Source organism: Gossypium hirsutum, chromosome D03 (genome assembly GCF_007990345.1).
Source record: "Gossypium hirsutum isolate 1008001.06 chromosome D03, Gossypium_hirsutum_v2.1, whole genome shotgun sequence".
Taxonomy (NCBI): Eukaryota; Viridiplantae; Streptophyta; class Magnoliopsida; order Malvales; family Malvaceae; genus Gossypium; species Gossypium hirsutum.
Genome location: NC_053439.1, coordinates 39903191 through 39926033, shown reverse-complemented (window position 1 = coordinate 39926033; position 22843 = coordinate 39903191). Strand labels below are relative to the sequence as shown.

At 33.2% G+C, this 22843-nt stretch overlaps 1 protein-coding gene across 1 annotated transcript; it reads left to right on the top strand.

Annotated features, from left to right (window-relative positions):
- Positions 1–1797: 1797 nt before the first annotated feature.
- LOC107949906 (uncharacterized) lies at positions 1798–2819 on the top strand. The gene is made up of 3 exons (XM_016884670.1): positions 1798–1851; positions 2202–2384; positions 2523–2819. Exons 1-3 carry the CDS (start codon positions 1798–1800, stop codon positions 2817–2819), a joined length of 534 nt encoding a protein of 177 aa, XP_016740159.1.
- The last annotated feature ends 20024 nt before the right edge of the window (positions 2820–22843 follow it).

Below are 22843 nucleotides of genomic sequence, written 5' to 3'. Positions count from 1 at the left end.
TTGTTTGGATGTTCGCTGACCATTAAAAAGGAAAAAGAAGGTTATTTCTCCCTAGAAAATTGTGGTTATGTTAATTTTAAATAAGCTTAAGGGTGCAAAAAACTCTTAAATTTTTTCAAAAAGAAAAGTAATTAAGCCCCTGCTTTTTTCTTCTTCTTTTTTGCACTCATTTGTGTACTTGAGCTTTCAAAATGTATCACAAAAGCCCTCAAACCTTTGAAAAAAAAAACAAAAGCAATTAAGCCCCTACTTTTATTTAGAACTCAATTGGGTACTTGAACTTTCAAAAAGAATCAAAAAGACCCTCAAACTTTTTCAAAAAACAATTAATCCCTTAATTTTATTAAAAATTATAAAAAATTAAAATCAATAAAAGCTATAAATATTATTAAATTTTAATAAAAAATTCAAATATTAAAAATTTATTAAAAATTAAAAAATTTATAAATATTTTAAAAATTTATAAATGTCGTAAAAATTTATAAAATATATAGAAATATAAAAAAATTATAAAATTTTATAAAGTCATAAGAAAATTATACAAAATGTAAAGAAATATAAATTTCGTAAAAAATTTATAAAAATTATCGTACCAAAAGAAGTAGTTTATAATTTTTCTATAAATTTTATTGACTTTTATTTTCTTTATCATTTTTCGCCACATGTCACGCTATGTTGCGATATGTGATGAATTTAATTGAAAAAAACTAAGGGTTATTAATTTTTTATGATTTTTATAAAATTTTACAATTTTTTATTTTTTTACGATTTTTACAAAAAAATTATAATTTTTAACAAAATTTATTTTTTTATATTTTTATTAAAATTTAATAATTTTTCTAAAATTTATTATTTATTATTTTCTAATTTTTAATAAGAGCAGGGGCTTAATTGCTTTTTTGAAACAATTTGAGGGTCTTTTTTATGCATTTTGAAAGTTTAAGTACCCAATTGAGTGGGGGAAAAAAAGTAGGGGCTTAATTGCTTTTTTTGGAGAAGCTTGAAGGCCTTTTTGATGCATTTTGAAAGTTCAAGTGCTCAATTAAGTGCAAAAAAAAGGAGGGCCTTAATTGCTTCTTCTTTTTTTTGAAAGTTTGAGGACTTTTTACACCCTTAAGCCTTTTAAATATGAAAGATTGATGCTATTCTGCTTCTTTTGCAATCGTTTAGGGCATAGTGATTCTTTTTATCAAGCTAGAATGTCACTAGGGATCGAGGTAGCAGAGATGGGTTGGGAGCTATCATTAAAAGCCTAATCTAGAAATGTTTTGGCCATGAATAGCATGTGGCTTAGAGAGGAAGGAAAAAATGAGAAAAGGAGAGATTATTTTGGGAGGTATAATTCTGGACGACGGAAATAAGGTGAAAGGGATGAAGGAATTTCTATTACTTGTATTGACCTTATGTTGGGTCTGAATTTGAAAGACGATCTATGTTTTGCAGCATTTTCTATCGGAGAGTCCACAAAATCTCAAGGTTAAACAGACATGGACCATGATTCAGAAGAATATGCTATTTAAAGGGGTAAGGGAATAAGAGGGTCAGAAGAGATAGTGATGTTTGTAATGATGAGATGAATTTTGGGTTATTAGTGGTTAGAGAATGGAGAGTGACGGGACGAAACTACCTTTTATTGGCGAGTGCCAAGGGGCAAGCCAACCAATCGCAATGAAAATTATAAGTTGGAATGTTCGTGGTTTAGAGAGTCCATAAGTCGTTAGAAGACTTTGGCATGTGTTGAAGGTGTATAATCCCGAAGTAGTCTTCTTCATGGAGGCTAAACTAAGTAATACACAAATGGAGAATGTTCGGGGGAGTTGTGGTTTCTTGAATGGTATTGATGTGTCAGCGGTAGGTTCTAGAGGAGGGCTTTGTCTATCATAGATGGAGAATGTTTTTATCAGTCTTACAAATTATTCTAGTAATCACATTAATGTTGAAGTGGAGGAATGTGATGAGACCTTGAGGTAGAGGTTAACGGGATTTTATGGGTCACCATACGCACGGAATAAAGATGAGTCATGGAGTTTGTTGCATAGTCTAGGGCACACTCAGGAACTTCCCTGGTTGGTTTTAAGGGACTTTAACGAGATTATGTGCACTTTTGAAAAATTAAGAGGTGTGTCAAGAGATGAAAGGAGAATGGAAGCTTTTAGTGGGGAATTGGAGGATTGTGACTTGATGGATGTTGGATATTCTAGGGTTTGGTTCACATGGGAAAAGGGGATTTTCCTAATACTAATATTAGAGAGCGACTGGATAAGGGTGTGGCTAATTCTAAACGGATGGAAATGTTTCCTAGCGCAATGATTCAGCACTTCATGCATTCTTTCTCTGACCATTGCCCTCTCATTATTTGTACAGAACAAGAAATGAACAGACTGGTAAGGAGCAAGTTTCGATTTGAGGCTTGGTGGGTTATGGAGGACTCTTTTAAAGAAGAAGTGAAATTTTTATGGGAGTCTACATCGGGTGAGTTATTTAGTAAGCTTGATAGATTGAAAAATGGGCTGGTCAAATAGGCAGGTTCAATAAAATCTAAAAGAAATGGTCTCAAAAAGAAGTTAACGAAAAAATTAGAAGAGTTGGCACAAGAAGAGTTAGATGATGAGAATCTTGCTCAAATTATTGATACGAAGGTCCAATTAAACTTAGAGATTGATAAAGACGAAATGTATTGGGAACAAAGAGCTAGGGCAAGTTGGTTAAAACTGGGGGACAAAAATACAGCTTTCTTTCTCAATTATGCTTCATGTCGAGATATCGTACGCATAAACTCTATTCGAAGTTTGAAAGATGAGGATGGGAGGGTGGAATGATGAAAATGTCGAGATATCGTACCTTGACTGTGAAAAGAATTATTTATGAATGCAATTAAAAACACTTTGGTGACGAAAAATATTTTGATTTTGAGGAAGTGATTAAAAACTAAAATTTAACCAAGTAAAATAAAATAAAAATAAAAGTTCCAATGCACAATTTCAAAAGATGATTTTAATCAATATGACATAATCTTGTTAGATTAATTACATTTCTTAGCTTAAAATTACTAAACTCATGTTCATGTAGTTATGAATAAATTCATGGAAACTTGGCAATTTGCTAACTTATGAACATACTCACCTACCAAAATCCATTTATCTCTTGACTATATCTCTATGTCAATTCAACCAATTAAACAAATTTTAATAAGCAAATGCGTTAATGCATATACATACTTATGAAATTAAAAATAATCTCTTTTACATATCTCTATGCCAATTCCAACAATTAATTCAATCTTATAAGCACATAAAAGATTGCGTGAGGTAACAATGTATTCCTACCTTGAAATAGTTTAATCACAATAATCTTGCAAGTTATGCAAGGCTAATGTATCGTTAGATACCATTGCTAATTTAACCCTCGGCTACCTTAGATGATTAAACATGCACTGATTAAGTATTGTGTCAATTAATTACAATTTCAATCCGTTTAAATAATTAATTCATTAGTTACCTTACAAGTGTAATGCAAGAATAACTTAGTCATGGTTGTACTTAATCAAACATCTTACCAAGGCTTATAATAACACAAACACAATTTTAATAAATTAAGTGGACAAAATGCAATCAACCCAACATGAATTAAATTTACGCCATATTAATTAATTTAAACATTTCAACATCACAATTATTCATTGACATGTTAATTACAATAATAATAAAATTAAAATGATAAGAAACAAGAATCAAATCTGGTGTTTCTTTGAGGCTTGATTAGTTTGCTACGCTCATCTTTCTCCGCTTGTTCTTGTTAATCCGATGCTTCCACGAACACTTGAATGCTGCTTCAAATGGTGGTTGAAGGACTCTTTTTCAAGAGGTGAAATTGGCAAAGGAATGGGGAAGAAAATAAAGAACAATGGAAGGGGATTGAAGAGAGAAAATGAGAAAGAAGTGAAAGGATGAGAGGGTTTGAGATGTGTTTGAAGTGAGCAGCCAAGGAGGTTTTTATAGGTTGAGTAGGCTTCTAAAAATAGAAAAAATCAACGGCCATAGAGTCCCCCATGGCCGGCCACACATGTGGCAATTTTGAAGGTTTCAAACTTGCTATTTTAAGGTAGGAACAAATCTAGGAAGGCATAAATAGTGGAAGGGGTTTGAATGTAAATTGAAAGAGTCTTTAAGGGTCATTTTTCAAGCCAAATAATCAGCCAAAGAACCTGATTGGGATAGCATTTGGGACGGTTTTGGGCAGCCTAGTGCTCGGTTTGATCAGTTTTCTCGGTTCAGCTCAACTGAGCTTTTTTTCATAATTAATTAATAATAATTTATTTAACCCAAAGTAAATTGGATTAAAATTAAAATTAATTATATTATGAATTAATATTCATAATTTGGATAGTCTTATGCTAAAAAATTAATTTACCTTGATGCTTCAAAATCGCTTCTCAGTTTTACACTTCTAGCAGTGTCTGCTGAGCCAATTTTCCCCTTTGTGCGAATCTATTGAAAATGATCAAAATTAAAAAAAAATTATTATAAAATTAATTAAAATTAAACATTTTAATAATTTAAGTACAATTTAATTATTTTATAATAATTATATAGTTTTCGACAAGAATTTTACCGAAATTGTATGAATTTGAGTTAAAAAGAGCATGAAAAAGTGTGTATATTTTCATGTTTCCAGAGGGAAATGAAAGATGAGGGAAAATGGATGAAATAGACGAAGGTATTTCCAAAATATTTTCTCCTTGGGTGGTGTTGGAAATTCAACTTATATTCTTTTAGGGGTTGAGCAATAAATCTCAAATGAAGTGAACCAAAAGCTATGTCAAGTTATACGAAGGATGAGGTTCTTACAGCTTTAAAAGAAATGGGCTCACCTAAGGCATCTGGAGAAGATGATTTTTCGGTTTTATTCTTCCAAAGGTTCTATCATATTATAGGGAGTGACGTCTCAAGCTTTTATTTGAAAATCTTAAATGAAGGTATGGATTTTGAATCATTGAATGTTACTAATATAGTGTTGGTTACTAAAAGTCCTTGTGCAACAAATTTGGCTAATTATAGTCCTATTAGCTTATGCAATGTTCTATATAAGTTGATAGCTAAGATGATTGTTAATCGGTTCAAAGATGTGTTGGAGTTATGTGTTGGTAGTGCTCAAAGTGCTATTGTTCTTGGGAGGTTAATATATGATTATGTGCTTTTAGCCTATGAGATCTTGCATACTCTTCAACAAAAGAGAGTGGGGAAAAAAGGTTTTATGGCTTTGAAATTAGATATGACCAAAACTTATGACATAGTCGAATGTCAATTCTTAAGGTAGATGATGACATGCATGGGTTTCGATGTGAGATGGATAGAAACTATTATGAGGTGTATATCTTCAGTCTTATACTCGGTCATTGTGAACGGAAAAATGGGTGAGAGATTTAGACCTAGTAGAGGGCTTCAGCAGGGAGATCATTTTAGCCCTTTTCTCTTCTTGATTTGTAGTGAGGGTCTATTAGCTCTTATGAGGTTAGCAATAGGAGATGGGTTGCTAAGAGAAGCTAAGGCTGGTAGAAGTGGACCTCAAATTCCACACTTGTTATTTGCAGATGATTTTATTCTTTTTGGAGAAGCTACTGTTAGGGGAGCGCATATGTTAAAAGGGGTGCTAAGGGAGTATGAAAGATGTTTAGGATAATGTGTAAAATTTGATAAATCTACCATCTTTTACAGCTCAAATACAACTGAGGGGGATAAACGAGTTGTGTTAGGGATTCTAGGTATAAGGTTTTCTAATAACCTTAAAAGATATATAGGGTTGCCCAATATGGTAGGAATATGTAAAAAGGCCTCTTTCCGGTTTCTTAAAAACCGATTTAAATAGAGGATAAAAAATTGAAGTATTAGATTTCTATCCCAATGAGACAAGGAAGTTTTCATAAAATTAGTTTTGCAAGCTATCCCTACTTACTTGATGACACATTTTTTACTTCCTAAGTCTTTTTGCGATGAGTTGGAGAATAATATGGAAAAATATTTGTAACGTCCCAAAAATTTAAACTTTTTCTTGTTAAATTTTGTCAATAATTAAGTATCTGCTTCAGTGGCTTAGAGCCTTAATTGTGTGTTTGAGATCTGGGGTTCAAGTTCCACTTTCGGAAAAATTTTACTGTAACAACCCAATTTTAGGCCTAATCGGAACAGTGGTTTCGGGACCACAAATTCAACGAGGAAAAATTTATTTTTTATTATATTTTTATGGTCTACAATTTCACGGAATGATTTCGTAAAAATTTTGTTCAAAAATTTTGACGTTTGGGCACTCAATTTAGCCAAAAGGACTAAATTTTAAAAAGTGCAAAAGTTGAGTTCTACATGTTAGAAGTGTCCAATTGTTATGAAATTTTAAATTGGAGATCCTTAAATGGTAACTATACCATTGGTTAACTTTTTGGACAAAAATGGACAACAGATAAGTGAAATAGGATATTTTTAATTTGGGGGCATTTTGGTCATTTAGTAATTAAAAGAATTAAAAAGGCCAAAATAGCCAAAAATTTATCCATCTTTTCCATGATGAACGAAAATAGCAAGGGGGAAGCCATGGTTAGGGTTTTCTAGCTTCCAAGCTCCATAGTAAGTGATTCCAAGCCTCGTTTTTAATGTTCTTTACGTTTTTGAAGTCCCAATAGCTTAATTTATAGCTTATTCTAGCAATAATTTAACCTAGGGTTTATATTTGGAAAAATACCCATATGTGAAATGTGTTTATTTTGATGTTTCATGGTATAATATGAAGCTTGAAATTGTGTTAAACAATTTTTGCTAAGCGATTTTCAGTGAAAACAAGTGAAACGGCATAATCGGTAAAAATTATTATTGTTCATAAGTGCATGTTAGAGCAAGAATTTGATGTTGTTATAGAAGGGAAAAATTTTCATCATGTTATAAAACATAAGAAAAAGGAATAAAGTTTAATTTCTGAGCCTAGGGGCAAAATCATAATTTTGTGAAACTTTAGGGGCAAAAATGTAATTTTTCCAAAATATGATTTTTGGACTGGATTGAATAATGTGAATGTTATATAAGCTAAATATGTTCTTATAAATCGAGAAAGACGAGAAATTTACATTGATTGGTAAAAAAAAGTGAGAAAAAGTAAAAATTCCCGATTGAACCTTCAGAATGAAAGAGATACGAGTGAAGTTGCTAGGTCACGTGTGTAGTACTATGTGCAGGCTAATACATGTACTGGAATGATAGGTCGCATGTCTAGTACTATGTGCAGGCTACTATGCGTACCAAATAGCTTCGATCACGTGTGTAGTACTATGTGCAGGCTATTACATGTATCGGATGAAAATGGTCACATGTGTAGTACTATGTGTAGGCTACTATGTGAACCGGGTATCATTTATTATAAGGTGGTTTCTATGTGTTGATTCCACCGTGTATCTGTTATTATTCCGAAGTGTTCATCGGGAAATTAACTAAGTGTAATTGAGTGATGAATATATATGTCGAATTGAATTGAAGATTGACTTGAAATTGGAAATGAGAAATTGGATTGCATTGAATATAGTGATAAATTGAATGAATTGTATATGAATTGAAATGAACTATTGGAATGAGATGTGAAAAAATCAATGGAATTGATATAGTGAAAAAGTGAAATTATGAAAGAATACATTTTACAACAAAACAGTTTAGACAACAATAGTTGTGTGAATTTGAAAAATCACCAAAAATGGTGAAAATTGAATTAGAGAGTGAATAAGATATGAAATGAAAGTTTAATGAGTCTATTTTTACATAAAAGAAACAGAACAAGTAAAAGAGTTATATATTTTGAGATATTTGAATTTTAGTGAGGCAGGGTCGGATTGATTTCGGAATCCCCTGTTCTGACTTTGGAAAATAATTGAAAATTGTACAAAAATAATTATGAATTATAATTCTATTTTCAAAGGAAAAAAATGAAAATTGGCCAAGTCAGAGAGGTCAGAGATGTTGAGCAGTGAAACAGGGATGACTTTAAAGAATAAAGTATATTAATTGGCCAAGTCAAAAATTTTGAAAATTTTATGGTAAGAAGAAATGTGAGTCTAGTTTCAGGGAAAATTATCGGATATTAATTTTGAGCTCTGTAGCTCCGGATGAAAATGATTTAGTGACTCTGACTCAAATAGACAGCTTTGAATTTAAATATAAGTGAATAGTGAAATTATGTATAATGCTATTTGAGCATGTTATATACATAAAGGATGTGGGATGGAGAGGAGGAGGAGGACAATAAAGTATATGAATAAATTGTGTATAATTGGTTATATGCCTGATTATAATCGATAAACGTTGAAATAGGAGTGATGTTTATAGTGGTGCATTACTTGTCATGGTAAGCTCATGAGAGAAAATAAAGTTTCATAGCATATGTGTGTGGTATATTTGGCATGAAGTGATGTCATGAGTGACTCATGAATTAACTCATGTTGGTAAGTTGATGCATAATTATAGTATTCAAATATATGCATATTTGTAATATTTTGCTATGTGATTCGGAAAAAAAAGTAATAAATAGCATAATAAAAATTTGGCCATGGTGCTAGTTTATGTTAAAGGAGTGTTTTATGGCATATCTTAAGTAATGGAATGTTATAAATTTTGAGGTTAATTTGCTAGTCAAATAAATGACAAATGAATTGATTGTGTATTCGTAATTTTGACATATGCTTGGTATATGAAACATAATAATATATGCTTGAATAAACTTTAAGTATTCAAATGAGATGGATTTGATGGTGATAAGAATCGAATATTGAATTCATGAAGCACAGGTGATGTATTATTGTCGTGTGATAGCTTGGTTCAAGAAATTGATTAGGTAAATGGTAAGTGGAAGCATTTATGGATTTAGAAGAAAATTTGGAATGAACATGAAATTTAGCTCAATTAAATGATTTCATCAATTAAACATCGTGTATACTAGAATGTGTTAGTGAATTACATATTTGTAAATTAACATTCGAAATTCGGTAAGTGATATATGAGATTAACATGAAAAGATTTATGATTGTTATTAATATTGATTCTGACATAAAGTGGATTCTTCAATATTGGATTGATTTAACGAATATATTGAGCATATGAATGGGTATGTATTGGGCCTCGTATACCCTAATTAGCAACTCAAAGATAATAATTTAAAAGTTTTTAATTTAAATGAAATTTTATAACTCGGTTTAATATGTCTATAAGTGTATTTATTCTGGTAATATCTCGTACCCTATTCCAGCGTTGAATACGAGTAAGAGGTGTTACAATGTGACATCACCAGATTCGGCCCTAATGTTTAGGTCGAGTTTGGGGTGTTACATTTACTATTTGTTTTGAATTAACCAGTATTTTTGAACTTTCGACTTAAGTTTAATCATGCATCAATTTGGATCAACGATGAGCCTAGTGGTTCAGTGGTAAGGCTTCAACTTATCCTTTGGTCTTATGTTCGAGTCTCTCGTAAGCGATAAGGAAGTATTTTTATGCTACTTGTGAAATCAGTTTTTTGTTTTATTAATTGATTTTTGTTTTTCCCAAAATCTCTCTTTTCTTTCATGTTTTCAATTTTTTTTCTTTCCTTTCTTTTTCGTTACTATCATTCTTCTTTCTTCTTCTTTTGTTTTTTCTTTTACTTTATTTTATTAATTTTGTTGCTGGAATTGTCGAATAATTGGGTTGTTCTTGTTTGATTGAAAGGCTATAGCGTAAGTTTCATCGTTGTTTTATTCTATTACTGCTTGATTTGTCTGTTCCTTGTCAAGGTTAACATTATTGCCGTTTTGTTCTGAACTCTCCGTTAAGTATTCAATTGATTTTGTTTATAGGCAAAGAGGTTGCGTATCAAGATCCTTTAATGTTTTAAGTTTCGTGTTGTTGTTTTTGTGCGAGGGTAAGCGTTACTTTCTGTTTCAAGATTTTGAGTCAAATTTTTTCAACTTAGTTTCGGTTTTGATTGTTAGTTTAGTGAATCGGTGCGATTAATTCGTCTGATTGTTCAATGTAATGTCATTTTTAGGTTCCAAAATCATCTCTCTTGCTTTTACGTCAAAACCGTATCATGTTTGTAACAAGAACCCAAGAAATCAGCAAACGGTGAAAGCTAAAATTGGGGTTGCCGGCGCAACACAGCCGTGTGTTAGGCCCTATGCCAGACCGTGTAACTCTCTAACTTGAGTTAGACGGGTATGTGTCAGGCCATGTGCTAGACCGTATAACTCTTTGACTTGAGTCACACGAGCATGTGTCAGGCCGTGTGTTAGACTGTGTAACTCTTTGACTTGAGTCACACGGGCGTGTGTCAGGCCATGTGTCAGACTATCTAACTCTCTAACTTGAGTCACATGACTATGTGTTAGGCCGTGTGACAATCCGTGTGAGGCACTAATATGAGCCAAAATTCTAAAATTTTCCCTAAGGCCGTAAACATCGTTCGGATCGAACATAGGCTGTCCGTAGGGTCCGTATGATTTGACTTAAGCTACAAAACTTGATATATGATGTTTTATTACTGTCTAATTTGTTACCTGTACATATATCTGATGTGATGTATGTTGAGTAAAGTATGACATGTATTAGCTAGATATGATTTGAATCTGTATCACTGTATATATGACCCAAATATTTGTTAGTTTTGCATTTGCATTGGGGTGGGATTTGTGTTAAAGGAGGAAGTGTGAGCAGTTTAATTATCTGTTGATTCTGGTGGATAAGCCATATATATATCTGATTCTGGTGACTTAACGCACTCTGATTTGGAATTATTCTGAAATGTGACACACAGTCACTATGTGGTGTGCAGGGATGGATGGGTACTTGATACCCCATATGGTGTGTAGGGATTTGCGGAGATGGTGTATAGCGGATAGGGTAGGACTCTGAATATATATCAACATACTCTATTTTTGTTTCTATTTCTTCTTCTGAGAATGGTCTGAGGAATGAGATCCCAGCAACATATTTGTTATCATTCTGCTTCATTGATTACATATGTTACACATTGAGCTCACAGCTCATTTTGTCTGTTTGTTTGAATTTCAGGTAACCCTCAGTCATAAGTAGGTCGACATATCAGGAGCTCGGTTATTGTCTACTTTTGTTATTTTATTGTTTTATCTAAATTTATACTATTGCAACCCTTTCAGATTGTTGTTTTTAGAGATTAAATTTTTATGGTTTGTTATATCTGTTTAAATGTTTTTGGACCATTTGAATTTTAAGTAATTTAAATTGGACTTTTCAAAATTTGTTGTTGTAACTCTCCAAACTAGGTTATAACGTCTAAACTTGGTTTGGGGTGTTACGTTTAGTGGTATCATAGTCAGATTTCAAAACTTGGGCTATGATTTTTGGGCTCCGATTTTTATGAAAAGTGTTTTTGAATAAAATATTTTTCTGATTAACTTTGAAACCTGATTTTTTGAAAGACCGAGTATTTGGCGCTGAACGTATAAGTACTTTTACTTTAGCTATACTGTTTAGCTAGAAAAACACTATAGTGATTAGAATTACTTGCTTTAGTTAAAGACTATAGCAACACTTGAAATTATTTTGATATGAATTGTGACATAAGGTATCTGCTAAGAACTTCCAACTGATTCGTAAACTTCTAAAATTTGTAGATCAGTAGGTACAATGAGTTCGCGTGATAGTCATGGATGGGGTACACATGGGTGCCGAGGAAGAGCTCAAGCTAAATCATCCTCTATGGGTAGTATGCCCAATCTAGACACTAGTGGGACAGATGGTACTCCTACTACTGAGACCAGGTCTCAAACTCCAATGGGTGGGGACGACGCACTGTCTTAAATCATGCTTCGTGTGTTAGAGAGGGCCACTAGGATCCATTCTGGATTTGGAGGCTGAGGGTTGATAACTGAACGACTCCAGTCGAATGGTGCTAAGGTGTTCAGGGGCGTCACAAGAGTCGCCTTGATAGTGGTCGAGTACTGGTTAGTGGCCACCAAGCGTATTCTGAACGATATTGACTGCGCTTCTGAAAAAAAATTGAGGGGTGCAGTGTCTCTACTTCGAGATGAGGTTTACCAGTGATGGCTAACCGTAGAGGAGGGCACCTAGCCCGAACGTATCACTTGGGGTTTCTTCAGGACCGCCTTCCAAAGTAAATATATGGAGGCGAGTTATGTGGAGGCTCGTAGATACGAGTTTATGAGCCTAACTCAGGGTGATAGGATCATGGTTGAGTATAGGGCTGAATTTTTTAGGTCAAGCAGATATGCTCAAGGTTTGGTTTCAATTGATTATGAGAACAGTGTTCGGTTCGAGGAAGGACTAATATATGATTTGAAGGTTCTGATCGCTCCTTAGAGGGAGCGAGTGTTTGAGATCTTGGTGGACAAGGCAAAGATTGCTGAGGAAGTCAAGCACACTGAGCGCGAGAAGAAGGACTAAGAGAGAGGTCAAGTCCCTCTAATTCTGTTCAGCGGCCTGAATATCAGGTCTTCTCTTAGACAATCTTGTGAATACACAGTCAAAAGTGCTCTTACTCGATTTAGTTACCATAGAACAAGGCGGCTCAGCCAAAGTCTCCTCAACTGCTTTGGCTTTCTCAATTAACACATCAAATATCTCATAGTTCTGAGCTACCAAGTAAACTCGAATCTCACAATTAAGCCCAAATCAAAACCTCTTACATCGATCCCTCTCAAAAAGAATCATCTCAGGAGCGTACTGACTAAGTCACACGAACTCAGCCTCATAATCAGCCGCTAACAAATCACCCTGAACCAAATCAAGAAACTCACGCTTATGAGCCTCCATATACTACTTGCCCATAAACTTTCTCTTAAAAGTCTTAAAAAAGTAATTCCAAGTCAATCTATTAGAAACAATACCTCTCTTCATCGTATTCTACTAACGATGAGCTTCACTGTCGAGTAACGACACAGCACAACCCAACTTCTCCTTGTCAAAACAGGGCATCTGCTCGAGGATCCTTTCAACTCTTTCCACCCAGTACTCAGCTAAGATTGAATTAGTACCTTTCATTCTGTAAATTTCTTTTCCACACAACGCCCGAAGATGTTCAAGCGGTAATCCTTGGTTAACAAGTGCAGAAGCAGAGTTAGCACCAGCAATCTGCTGAAGCGCTCCTGTCATAGCATCCATCATAAGGCCTACACCATCATCATGTAAGTTCTCCCTACACGGTGGAAGAGGAGGTACAGAAGATGTACCATCCTCTTGAGCACTAGCCCTAACATTAACACGTCTAAAAGGCATATCTAATAATTTAGCATACAGACAAACAAATAAACGGTGTGAGTGGCGAGGAGAAGATCCAATTCTTGTTCCAACAAGAAAACATTAGGATTAAGGCTATGTGTTCCTGTTCCTACCCCACATGCAATTCAATCAGAATTATGTCAACAATTTTAAGAAAATAGAGAGATTTAGAACCATGAGTTTCAAAAATCCAAACACATAATAATCACCTAGGTCTGATTGTTAATGAACCTAGAGCTTTGATATCACCAAATGTAACACCCTATACCCGACCCGATCATAAAGATCGAATATAAAGATGTCACACCATTATTTCACTACTTGTATATTACAGTGTTCATTTTATTAAAGCTGACACATTTTATTCTTCGCATTTTCACAGGTTTTAAGACATACATTAATCATCATTAAATCATGCTGGACATACATCAATGTAACTTAGCATGTTAATAATTTAAGCATTTGGACTTAGCAAAATTTTAAAGTCAAACATGTAGGTATCGATACTAACCCTAAGGTATCGATATTTTCTTTAAGTGGTATCGATATCATCTGAAAAATTGATACCAAACTTGCATTTTGTTTATTGCACAAAAATAATACTGTAAAAAATTATTAGTGCCCGTCATAAAGTATCGATATATTTACTCCGAGCATCAATACTCGAGTAAAGGTATCGATACCAAATCTCTATACTAACTTTCCTACGCGTTCTAAAAGACAGTGGTATCATTTTTAGAAAACGAATATCGATATCTCTACCTCAGACCACAAAAGTACAGCATGCAAAAGTATTTAGTCTATTCCAAATTAGTTCCTAAACATCATGCATCAAATACTTCGATAAATAATCATCCAAACGACTAAATTTAACAGTCTAAAATGTCAGAAATGTGTCCAAGCAAGAAACATCATGCCATCATCAATGTCCATAAACCTAAGCATATTTATAACTCATAAACCTCATAAACAAAAGCAATAACCAGCAAAATGTTCAGAACTAACATGGCTATAAACAAGTCTACCACATTGCCTTATTCCCTAAAATGTAAATAAATATATGATGAACACCTACAAAATATTAACAAGTCTTCCTTGGATCATTCCCTCGGAAAAACCACACTGCCCACACCGAAACGTCACTAATCTGTGTATGTTGAAAAGAGTGAGTAAGCTTAAACAAGCTTAGTGAATGATTAGAATAACCACTACGCAAACATGTCATCATGCATCCACAACACAACCATATATATATATACAATTACAGTATTCTTATGTCTAGAGTTATATAATACCTATTCATGCATTATCTATTAGTTCATCTACATAGCATTTACATACTCATTCAAGCATATATCACATAACACATTTCACACAATCGCTTATAATGGTAAATTGGCACTTGAGGTATGAAACATAAAGTGGGCACTATCACCACATATAGGATACACGGATCTCTAATCATACCAAATGACTCATAGAGTCGAACATATCCCATACGTGAAGCATATAGCTAACACTCTCCTTATTTCCCCTCATATGTCTCATTGAATTGATCTTAGCCCACATTCCTTATCCCTTTAACATGTCTCAGGTCCTCAATGCCCAAAATCACTGTACATATAGGTGAGTACTCACAATCCTATGGCATGCCAACTATATCCAATGGTTTCAAGATCACAAGGCCAAAATATCTAAAACCAAACACATATTACTTACCGATTATCCGTGCACTACCACTGTATATTTGTTTTTTTAGCAAAACGCCGTCACTAACATTTAACATATACATAACATGTACACATTTGCACTTGCACAATATCACAACCACATATGACATGTTATAACATTTCATTCCAACTCACATATTCACATTTATATAAGCACATAATTCACAAGATAAAAATAGGTATGAGAATGCTTACACTTAGAATTTAGAATAGGGGTTTAGGCTACTACTAAATTCTCAAATAACATATGACTCATGTCTACAAGCAACAATTCCAAACACTCACCAATACGCTTTCACTGAGAAGCCAAAAGCTCAATCTATACTTTCCTAGCTCGTAGATAGTCCTAGCAAATCTGAAATTTCAACACAATAAATTAACACAACAATACATTCAAAATTCAGCCAATGACTCACCACAAGCAATCAAAAACATAAGCATAAACTAAGTTTTCATGTAATCGAAACCTTTAACATAACAAGCTTTAAATTCAAATATCTCGATCTATAATCAGTATTTTTGCCTAAAATCAATTTCATTCGTCTTATAATCACCTACGACTAATGCCCAACATTTAAACTACAATAAAATACTTAATTCATGGTATCGACTCTTTTAACATGTTTTATGACTATTTTTTGAAAATTTATTAAAACTCAAGAAATCTTTATCAAAACTTCAAAACAAGTTTAGAAACCTCTTAATCATGTCAATACTAATTGAAAAACACTTTGAAACCATATTTTTACTTAAAATCCTGAAATTCACCATTAACGACTCTATTTTCAGCTTTTAATCAAAACATGTGATTTAATGGCTAATAATTTGATTTTAAAGACTAAATAATATTCAAAACTAATGGGTAGATGAATGGTTACCTTTGATGGAAGAAAACTAAAGATTTTTTGAAAACCCAAAAAACTCACACGTGAAAAAGATGATGAAATCTATAGAGTTTTGGAATGTTTTCTTGAAGATTTAATGCTTGGGGAATGATGGAAACCAAGAGAGTGAAGATTTAACAAAGAAAATCAAGGATGAGAGGTTGGGAGAGTAAGCGGTGGCACTAACAAACAAAAGAGAAGAAATAATGTGAAAACTGTAGGTGGGGGTGATTTTTAGGTTCAATTTTAAAAATTGGTACAACTGCAACATAAATGCTCATAATTTTGTCTCCATTACAAATCAGTCCTTTTTCTAAAATAAAAGATTTCCAAAACACTTTTTCAAAAATTGATTTGATTTTTTAAAAACAATAATCGAAAACATTACCGATATACCATGTGCCCTATTTTGGGGTGTTACAAGGAGCATCCATTATATATGTAAAGAAGAAAGACTGGACGATGAGAATGTGTGTGGATTACCGTCAGTTGAATAAATTGATAGTAAAGAATAAGTATTAGCTTACGAGAATTGACAACATATTTGATCAGTTTTGTGGGGCATCCGTATTCTCCAAAATCAGTCTCCATTCATTGTATCATCAGTTAAAGGTTAAATAGGCTAATGTGTTTAAGATCACTTTTAGGACTCGTTATGGGCACTACGAGTTCCTAGTCATGCCATTTGGTTTGACAAATGCTCCGACTGCATTTATAGATTTGATGAATCGAGTGTTCCAGTTGTATATGGATTAGTTTGTCGTGGTTTTCATCGATGATATTTCGATATACTCTAAGACTAAGGATGAGCATGATGAGCATCTTAGAGTAGTTTTGTAGATGCTCCGTGAGAAAAAGCTCTATGCTAAGCTGAGCAAGTGTGAATTATGTTTAAGGCTAAGCACCAACTGCCTTCAAATCTACTAAAATTTGTTAAGATTCCCATTTGAAATGAGAGCGAGTGAATATGGACTTCGCTAGTGAAAGAAGGATTATGTATGGGTCATCGTAGATCAATTGACTAGGTCTGCTCATTTTCTACTTGTCAGGACTAAATACTCATTGCAGAAGCTAGCTAAATTATATGTTTTTGAAATTGTAAGATTGCATAGGGTTCTATTTTTGATTATCTCTGACAAAGATCCTCATTTCACTTCTCAATTATGGAAGAAACTCCACAAGGTATTAGGTACTTGATTAGACTTCAATACTGAATTCCATCCTCAAAACGATGAACAATTTGAGAGAGTGATTTATATTCTAGAGGATATGTTACAAAGTTGTATGATCAACTTTTAAGGTAGTTGGAAGGAGTTTCTACCGCTAGCTAAGTTTCTGTATAATAACAGCTTCCAGTCTAGTATTCAGATGGCCTCGTACGAGGCTCCGTATGGTCGTAAATGTCGTATCCCTCTATGTTGGACTAATTTAGGTGAGCGTTGGGTTTTGGGTCCTAAGTTAGCTTTTGAGACTGAAGATAAGTTTCGACGAGTCGGTATTGTCTTAAGGTAGCTTCTGATAGGCAGAAACCATATTCAAATCTGAAGAGAAGAGACATTGAGTATTCTATGAGTGACTACGTTTTTCTTAAAGAATCTCTGTGGAAAAAGGTTCTCCGGTTTGGAAGTAAAAGCAAGTTAAGCCCGAGGTTCATTAAGTCTTATCGAATTTTGAAATGTATAGGACCGGTCGCCTATCAGTTAGAGCTACCTCTAGAATTAGAAAGAATTTATTATGTGTTCCACGTCTCTATGTTGAGACGATATCAGCCTGATCCATCTCATATTGTTCCTGTTGAGGAGATAGAGGTAAGACTAAATCTAACCTTTGAGGAGGAGCCTGTTCAAATTATGGATTGAGGCGTTAAGGTCTTTAGAAGGAAAATTGTTCCTTTGGTTAAAGTCTTGTGGAGGAATCATTACACCGAGGAAGCCACATGGGAACCTAAGGATTCAATTTGACAAAAATGCCCTTATTTGTTTAAATCAAGTAAATTTTGAGTCCGAAATTTCTTTTTAAGGGGAGAGAGTTGAAACGCCCGAAAAATTTAAAATTTTGCTTATTAAATTCTATTAATAATTAAGTATCTACTTCAGTGGTTTAAAGCCTTAATTGTGTTTCAGACACTTTTGGAAATATTTTGCTATTTCTTTTGACTCAACTTGTGTCTTTGAACTTTCGACTTAATTTTAATCTTGCGTCAATTTGTGTCAACGATGAACCTAATGGTTAGTGGTAAGGTTTTAGCTTATCCTTTGGACTTGTGTTCGAGTCTTTGCATAAGCGATAGGGAAGTATTTTTATGCTACTTGTGAAATAAGTTTTATTTTTTTTGTTTTATTAATTGATTTTTCTTTTTCCCAAAATCTCTCTTTTCTTTCACGTTTTCAATTGTTTTTCTTTCCTTTCTTTTCTATTACTATCGTTCTTCTTTCTCCTTCCTATGTTTTTTCTTTTACTTTCTTTTATTAATTTTGCTACTGGAATTGTCGAAGAATTGGGTTGTTCTTATTCGATTGAAAGGCTATAGCATAAGTTTTGTCATTGTTTCCTTCTCTTGCTGCTTGATTTTGTTTGTTCCTTGATAAGGTTAACATTATTGTTGTTTTGTTTCGAACTCTCTGTTAAGCATTCGATTGATTTTTTTTTATAGGCAAAGAGGTTGCGTATCAAGATGTTAGAGTATGCCCAAAGATCAATCATGAGATGGTTGCAATAATATACTTGATTTATCATGTTTATTAATATAAGGCGTTACCATTATTATTTCAGTTTCTTTTTTGTGTGTATAAATAAATTGTTTTATAATAATGTCCTAAGAATAATATGATTATTCTTAAAAGTTCCTTATTCAAGTATTATTGTTGGATAGGACAACGATAATGCATTAAGACTAATATGTAGTTGGTTGATGATAAAGAGTTGTCATTGATAGGGAATGTCAAAATCGATGCATGAATATGTGTGTTAGAGAACAACATATTGGACTGGCCCGTTATGAGTATGTTTCTTGGATTATTATGTAATTGTCACAACATTACTCATAGTGATTAATATGTATATGATCCTCAGACGTGAGATCATCATATTCCCAACATCGTGAGTTGTATATTTTGATACAGTCAAACGTACATTGTAATTGGTTGTTCTATAAAGGCTGATGTTGGATATACCATGATCTATGTAGAGGGATATGGTTGATCGAGATAGGATAAGCCCCTCCTACATAATGGGAGTAATATCTTAGGCCACTTGATTGAGTGAGACTAGAAATGCATGGCCATGCTCAAATAAGTTAATATGAGATGTCATACTTATTTGTATATCGTAGTCTGCTTAAGATATCAAGGAACATGGAATGGACTATGCAACTGTGACTATTCCATGACTTGTGTCCAATCCAAAGATAAAGGACTTAAGGATTATTGCATAAAAGGTTAATCATAAAAGGTTATATCGAATCATGATTTATTGTGACTTAGGTAGCAATGATGCATTGCTAGATGCCACTCATTGTTTGTAACACTGGAATCGTTCTAGTATTATTGCTAACGTTACAGGAACCTATAGGGTCACACCCTATAGTTGAAATGAACGGAATAAAACATAGTTGGTATTGTGTTTGCTTGTCGCTTGAATTAAATTAATTATAGAATTAATTTAATTGGGTAATCAAATATCGAACACATTATGTACAAGGTTGTTGTACGCATTATGAGAACATGAATTTGGTTAGTATATAAATTCAAGTAAATATATGGTTTACCGAAATTATATTATAATTAATGTAATTATAATTTTTGGTTTAAAATATTATTATATTTATTTTAATTTCTAGAAACCCTAAAAATATATATATAAGAATCCAGTTTTTTCTTTGCTGGGGTCTAGCAGTCGTCAAAGAAAATTCTTTTCAAAATTGTTTTGGGGATTCCTTCCGTTTATAATCAACTGGGTGGATTACGTAGAGGCCGGGGTCACAATAGATTGCGGCTTGGTTCGATAGCATATCAGACTACTCGTTGTTGAGGCGTTGCTGTCTACTCAGAATAAACATTCGATAATTTCGTAACCTTTATCCCCCCGATTCGTTCCTCACACATGGATCCGTGGTTAAGGTCGCCGAATTTTTATTTTTCCGCTGCGCCGTAGGGGTGCCGGCGATCCAACACAAGATCCTCCAACATTTTAAGTTTTGTATGAGATTAAGCATTAATTTTCGTTTCGAAATTTTGATTCGACATTTTTCGACGTAGTTTCGGTTTCGATTGTTAGTTTAGCGAATCAGTGTGATTAATTCGTCTGATTGGTCAATGTAATGTAGTTTTTAGGTTCCAAAATCATCTCTATTGTTTCTACGTCAACACCGTATCAAGTGTGTAACAAAAATCTGACAAATTAGCGAACGGCGAAAGCCAAAATTGGGGTTGTCGATGTCACACAACCATGTGCTAGGCTGTGTGTCAAGCCGTGTAACTCTCTGGCTTGAGTCACACAGATGTGTGTCAAGCTGTGCGCTAGACCGAGTAACTCTCTGACTGGAGTCCCACAAGCGTGTCAAGCCTTGTGCCAGACCGTGTAACTCTTTTACTTGAGTCACACGACAATGTGACAATCCATGTGAGGCACTGATATGAGCTACACAGCTGTGTGCCAGGCCGTGTGGGCTACACAGACCAGCCATGTATGCCTTGTGAATCCACATGGACGAATGGCCCAAAATTTTAAAATTTTCCTTATGGCCATAAACGTCTTTCAAATCGAACGTAGGTCTTTCGTAGGACCCGTATAATTTGAATTAAGCTGTAAAATTTGATATCTGGTGTTTTGTTATTGTATAATTTGTTATATATATCTGATGTGATGTCTGTTGAGTAAAGTATAATCTGTATTAGTCGGATACGATTTGAATCTGTATCACTACATATACGACCCTGATATCTATTAATTTTGCATTTGCATTGGGGTGAGATTTGTGTTAAAGGAGGAAGTGTAGGCAATTTAATTATCTATCAATTCTGGTGGCTAAGCCACATATATATATGTTCTAGTGACTTAACGCACTCTGATATGGCAACTAGTTTGCAATTACTCTTAAATATGACACATAGTCACTATGCGGTGTGTAGGGATAAGTGGGTACTTGATACCCTATATGGTGTGTAAGGATAGACAGAGATGATGTGTAGTAGATGGAAGTAAGACTCTGAATCTGTATTTGATATGTTCTACATCTACATACTCTATTTGTGTTTTCGTTTCTTCTAAGAATGGTCTAAATAATGAAATCCCAAAAACATGTATGATATCATTCTGCTTAATTGATTACATATGTTACACACTAAACTTGTAGGTCATTTTATATGTTTGTTTGAATTTCAGGTAACCCCCAGTCATGGGCAAGTCGGCGTATTAGGAGCTCGATCATTGTCCGTTTTGGTTATTTTACTGTATTATCTGGATTTGTACTATTGCAACCCTTTCAGATTGTTGTTTTTAGAGATTAGATTTTTATGGTTTCTTAGATCTATTTAAATGTTTTTGGACTATTTGAATTCTAAGTAATTTAAGTTGGACTTTTCAGAAATTGTTGTTGTAACTCTCCATACTAGGCCATAATGCCTAGGCTACACTTAGGGTGTTACAATATTGGTGGCAGAAAGGTCTTGATAAAAAAGGCATTAATTGATGTGGTTGGGAAAATTTATGTGATTCAAAAGATTATGGGGGGATGGGATTTTGCAATTTAACAAGATTAATATCACATTGTTAGCTAAGCAGGGTTGGTGCATTATTAATTATCCCGGTTCTCTTTTAGCCTGAGCATTAAAGGCGAAATATTTTCCAAAGTCAAACTTTTTGCATACACGGTTTGGTGATTTTCCTTCGTTTACCTAGAAATGCGTTTGGGCAACTAAGGGACTCTTGCAAAATGGGCTATGTTGGAGAGTGGGTTTAGGTGAAAGAATTTCTATTCCAAGTGATGCGTAGCTTCCAGGTTCTGCCTGTTACAAAATACATGAGTCAATTATCAATGAGGAATTAGTTTAGGTATCAGACTTAATAGACAATATTGATAGAAAATGGAAACCAAATCTAATAAATAGTACCTTTTCAGAAGAAGTTGCAACAAGGATCCTTCGAATTCCTTTAGCACAAGAAGTTTATGATGACTTAGGGTTAGTTCTTCATTACTTTTGAAAAGTGCTTTTGAAAAGTGTTGTAGAAAAGTACTTTTGAGAAGTGCTTTTGAAAAATTTGAGTGTTTGGTATTGCTGTCAAAAGGTGCTTTTGAAGAATAAAATGTCCATTTTTGACATGACATTATAAAGTAACAAATATATATTTAAATAATGTTCAAATTAGTTAATATTATGATATTTTAACAAAAATATAAAAATTAATTTATTAAACTTATTGTTAATATTTTAATATATAATATTAATTTTAAATATTTCTAAGTAATTAATATTAATTATTTATTAAATTTAATTAGAATATATAAATTATATTTAAATATTTAAATATTTAAATATAATAATTAAATATTTGTAGTTAGATATTGACACAATTATATTACTATAAAAATTATTTTTTATTTTTAATTAATGCTTTTAACAGATTTGTGTTATTTTATTTTAAAATATATTTGAATATATAACTCATATTAGATATTAACATAACATAGAAAACATAAACCTAACAAATTAAAATATTACATATATTTGGATTAAAATTTTAAAAAGGGATAATATTTATATACCAAATATAAATACTAAAAATTTTACAATAATATTTACAATTTAAAGTGGATTCATTAAACTAGAAGCTATAGTATCTCTTATTAATTCCATTTCAAAACCACTCGAATTGTTTAATTCACTGTCATTAACCCTAAATTATATTCTAGATCCAAATCAAACAAAGGAATGCAATTTAAGACATCAACAAT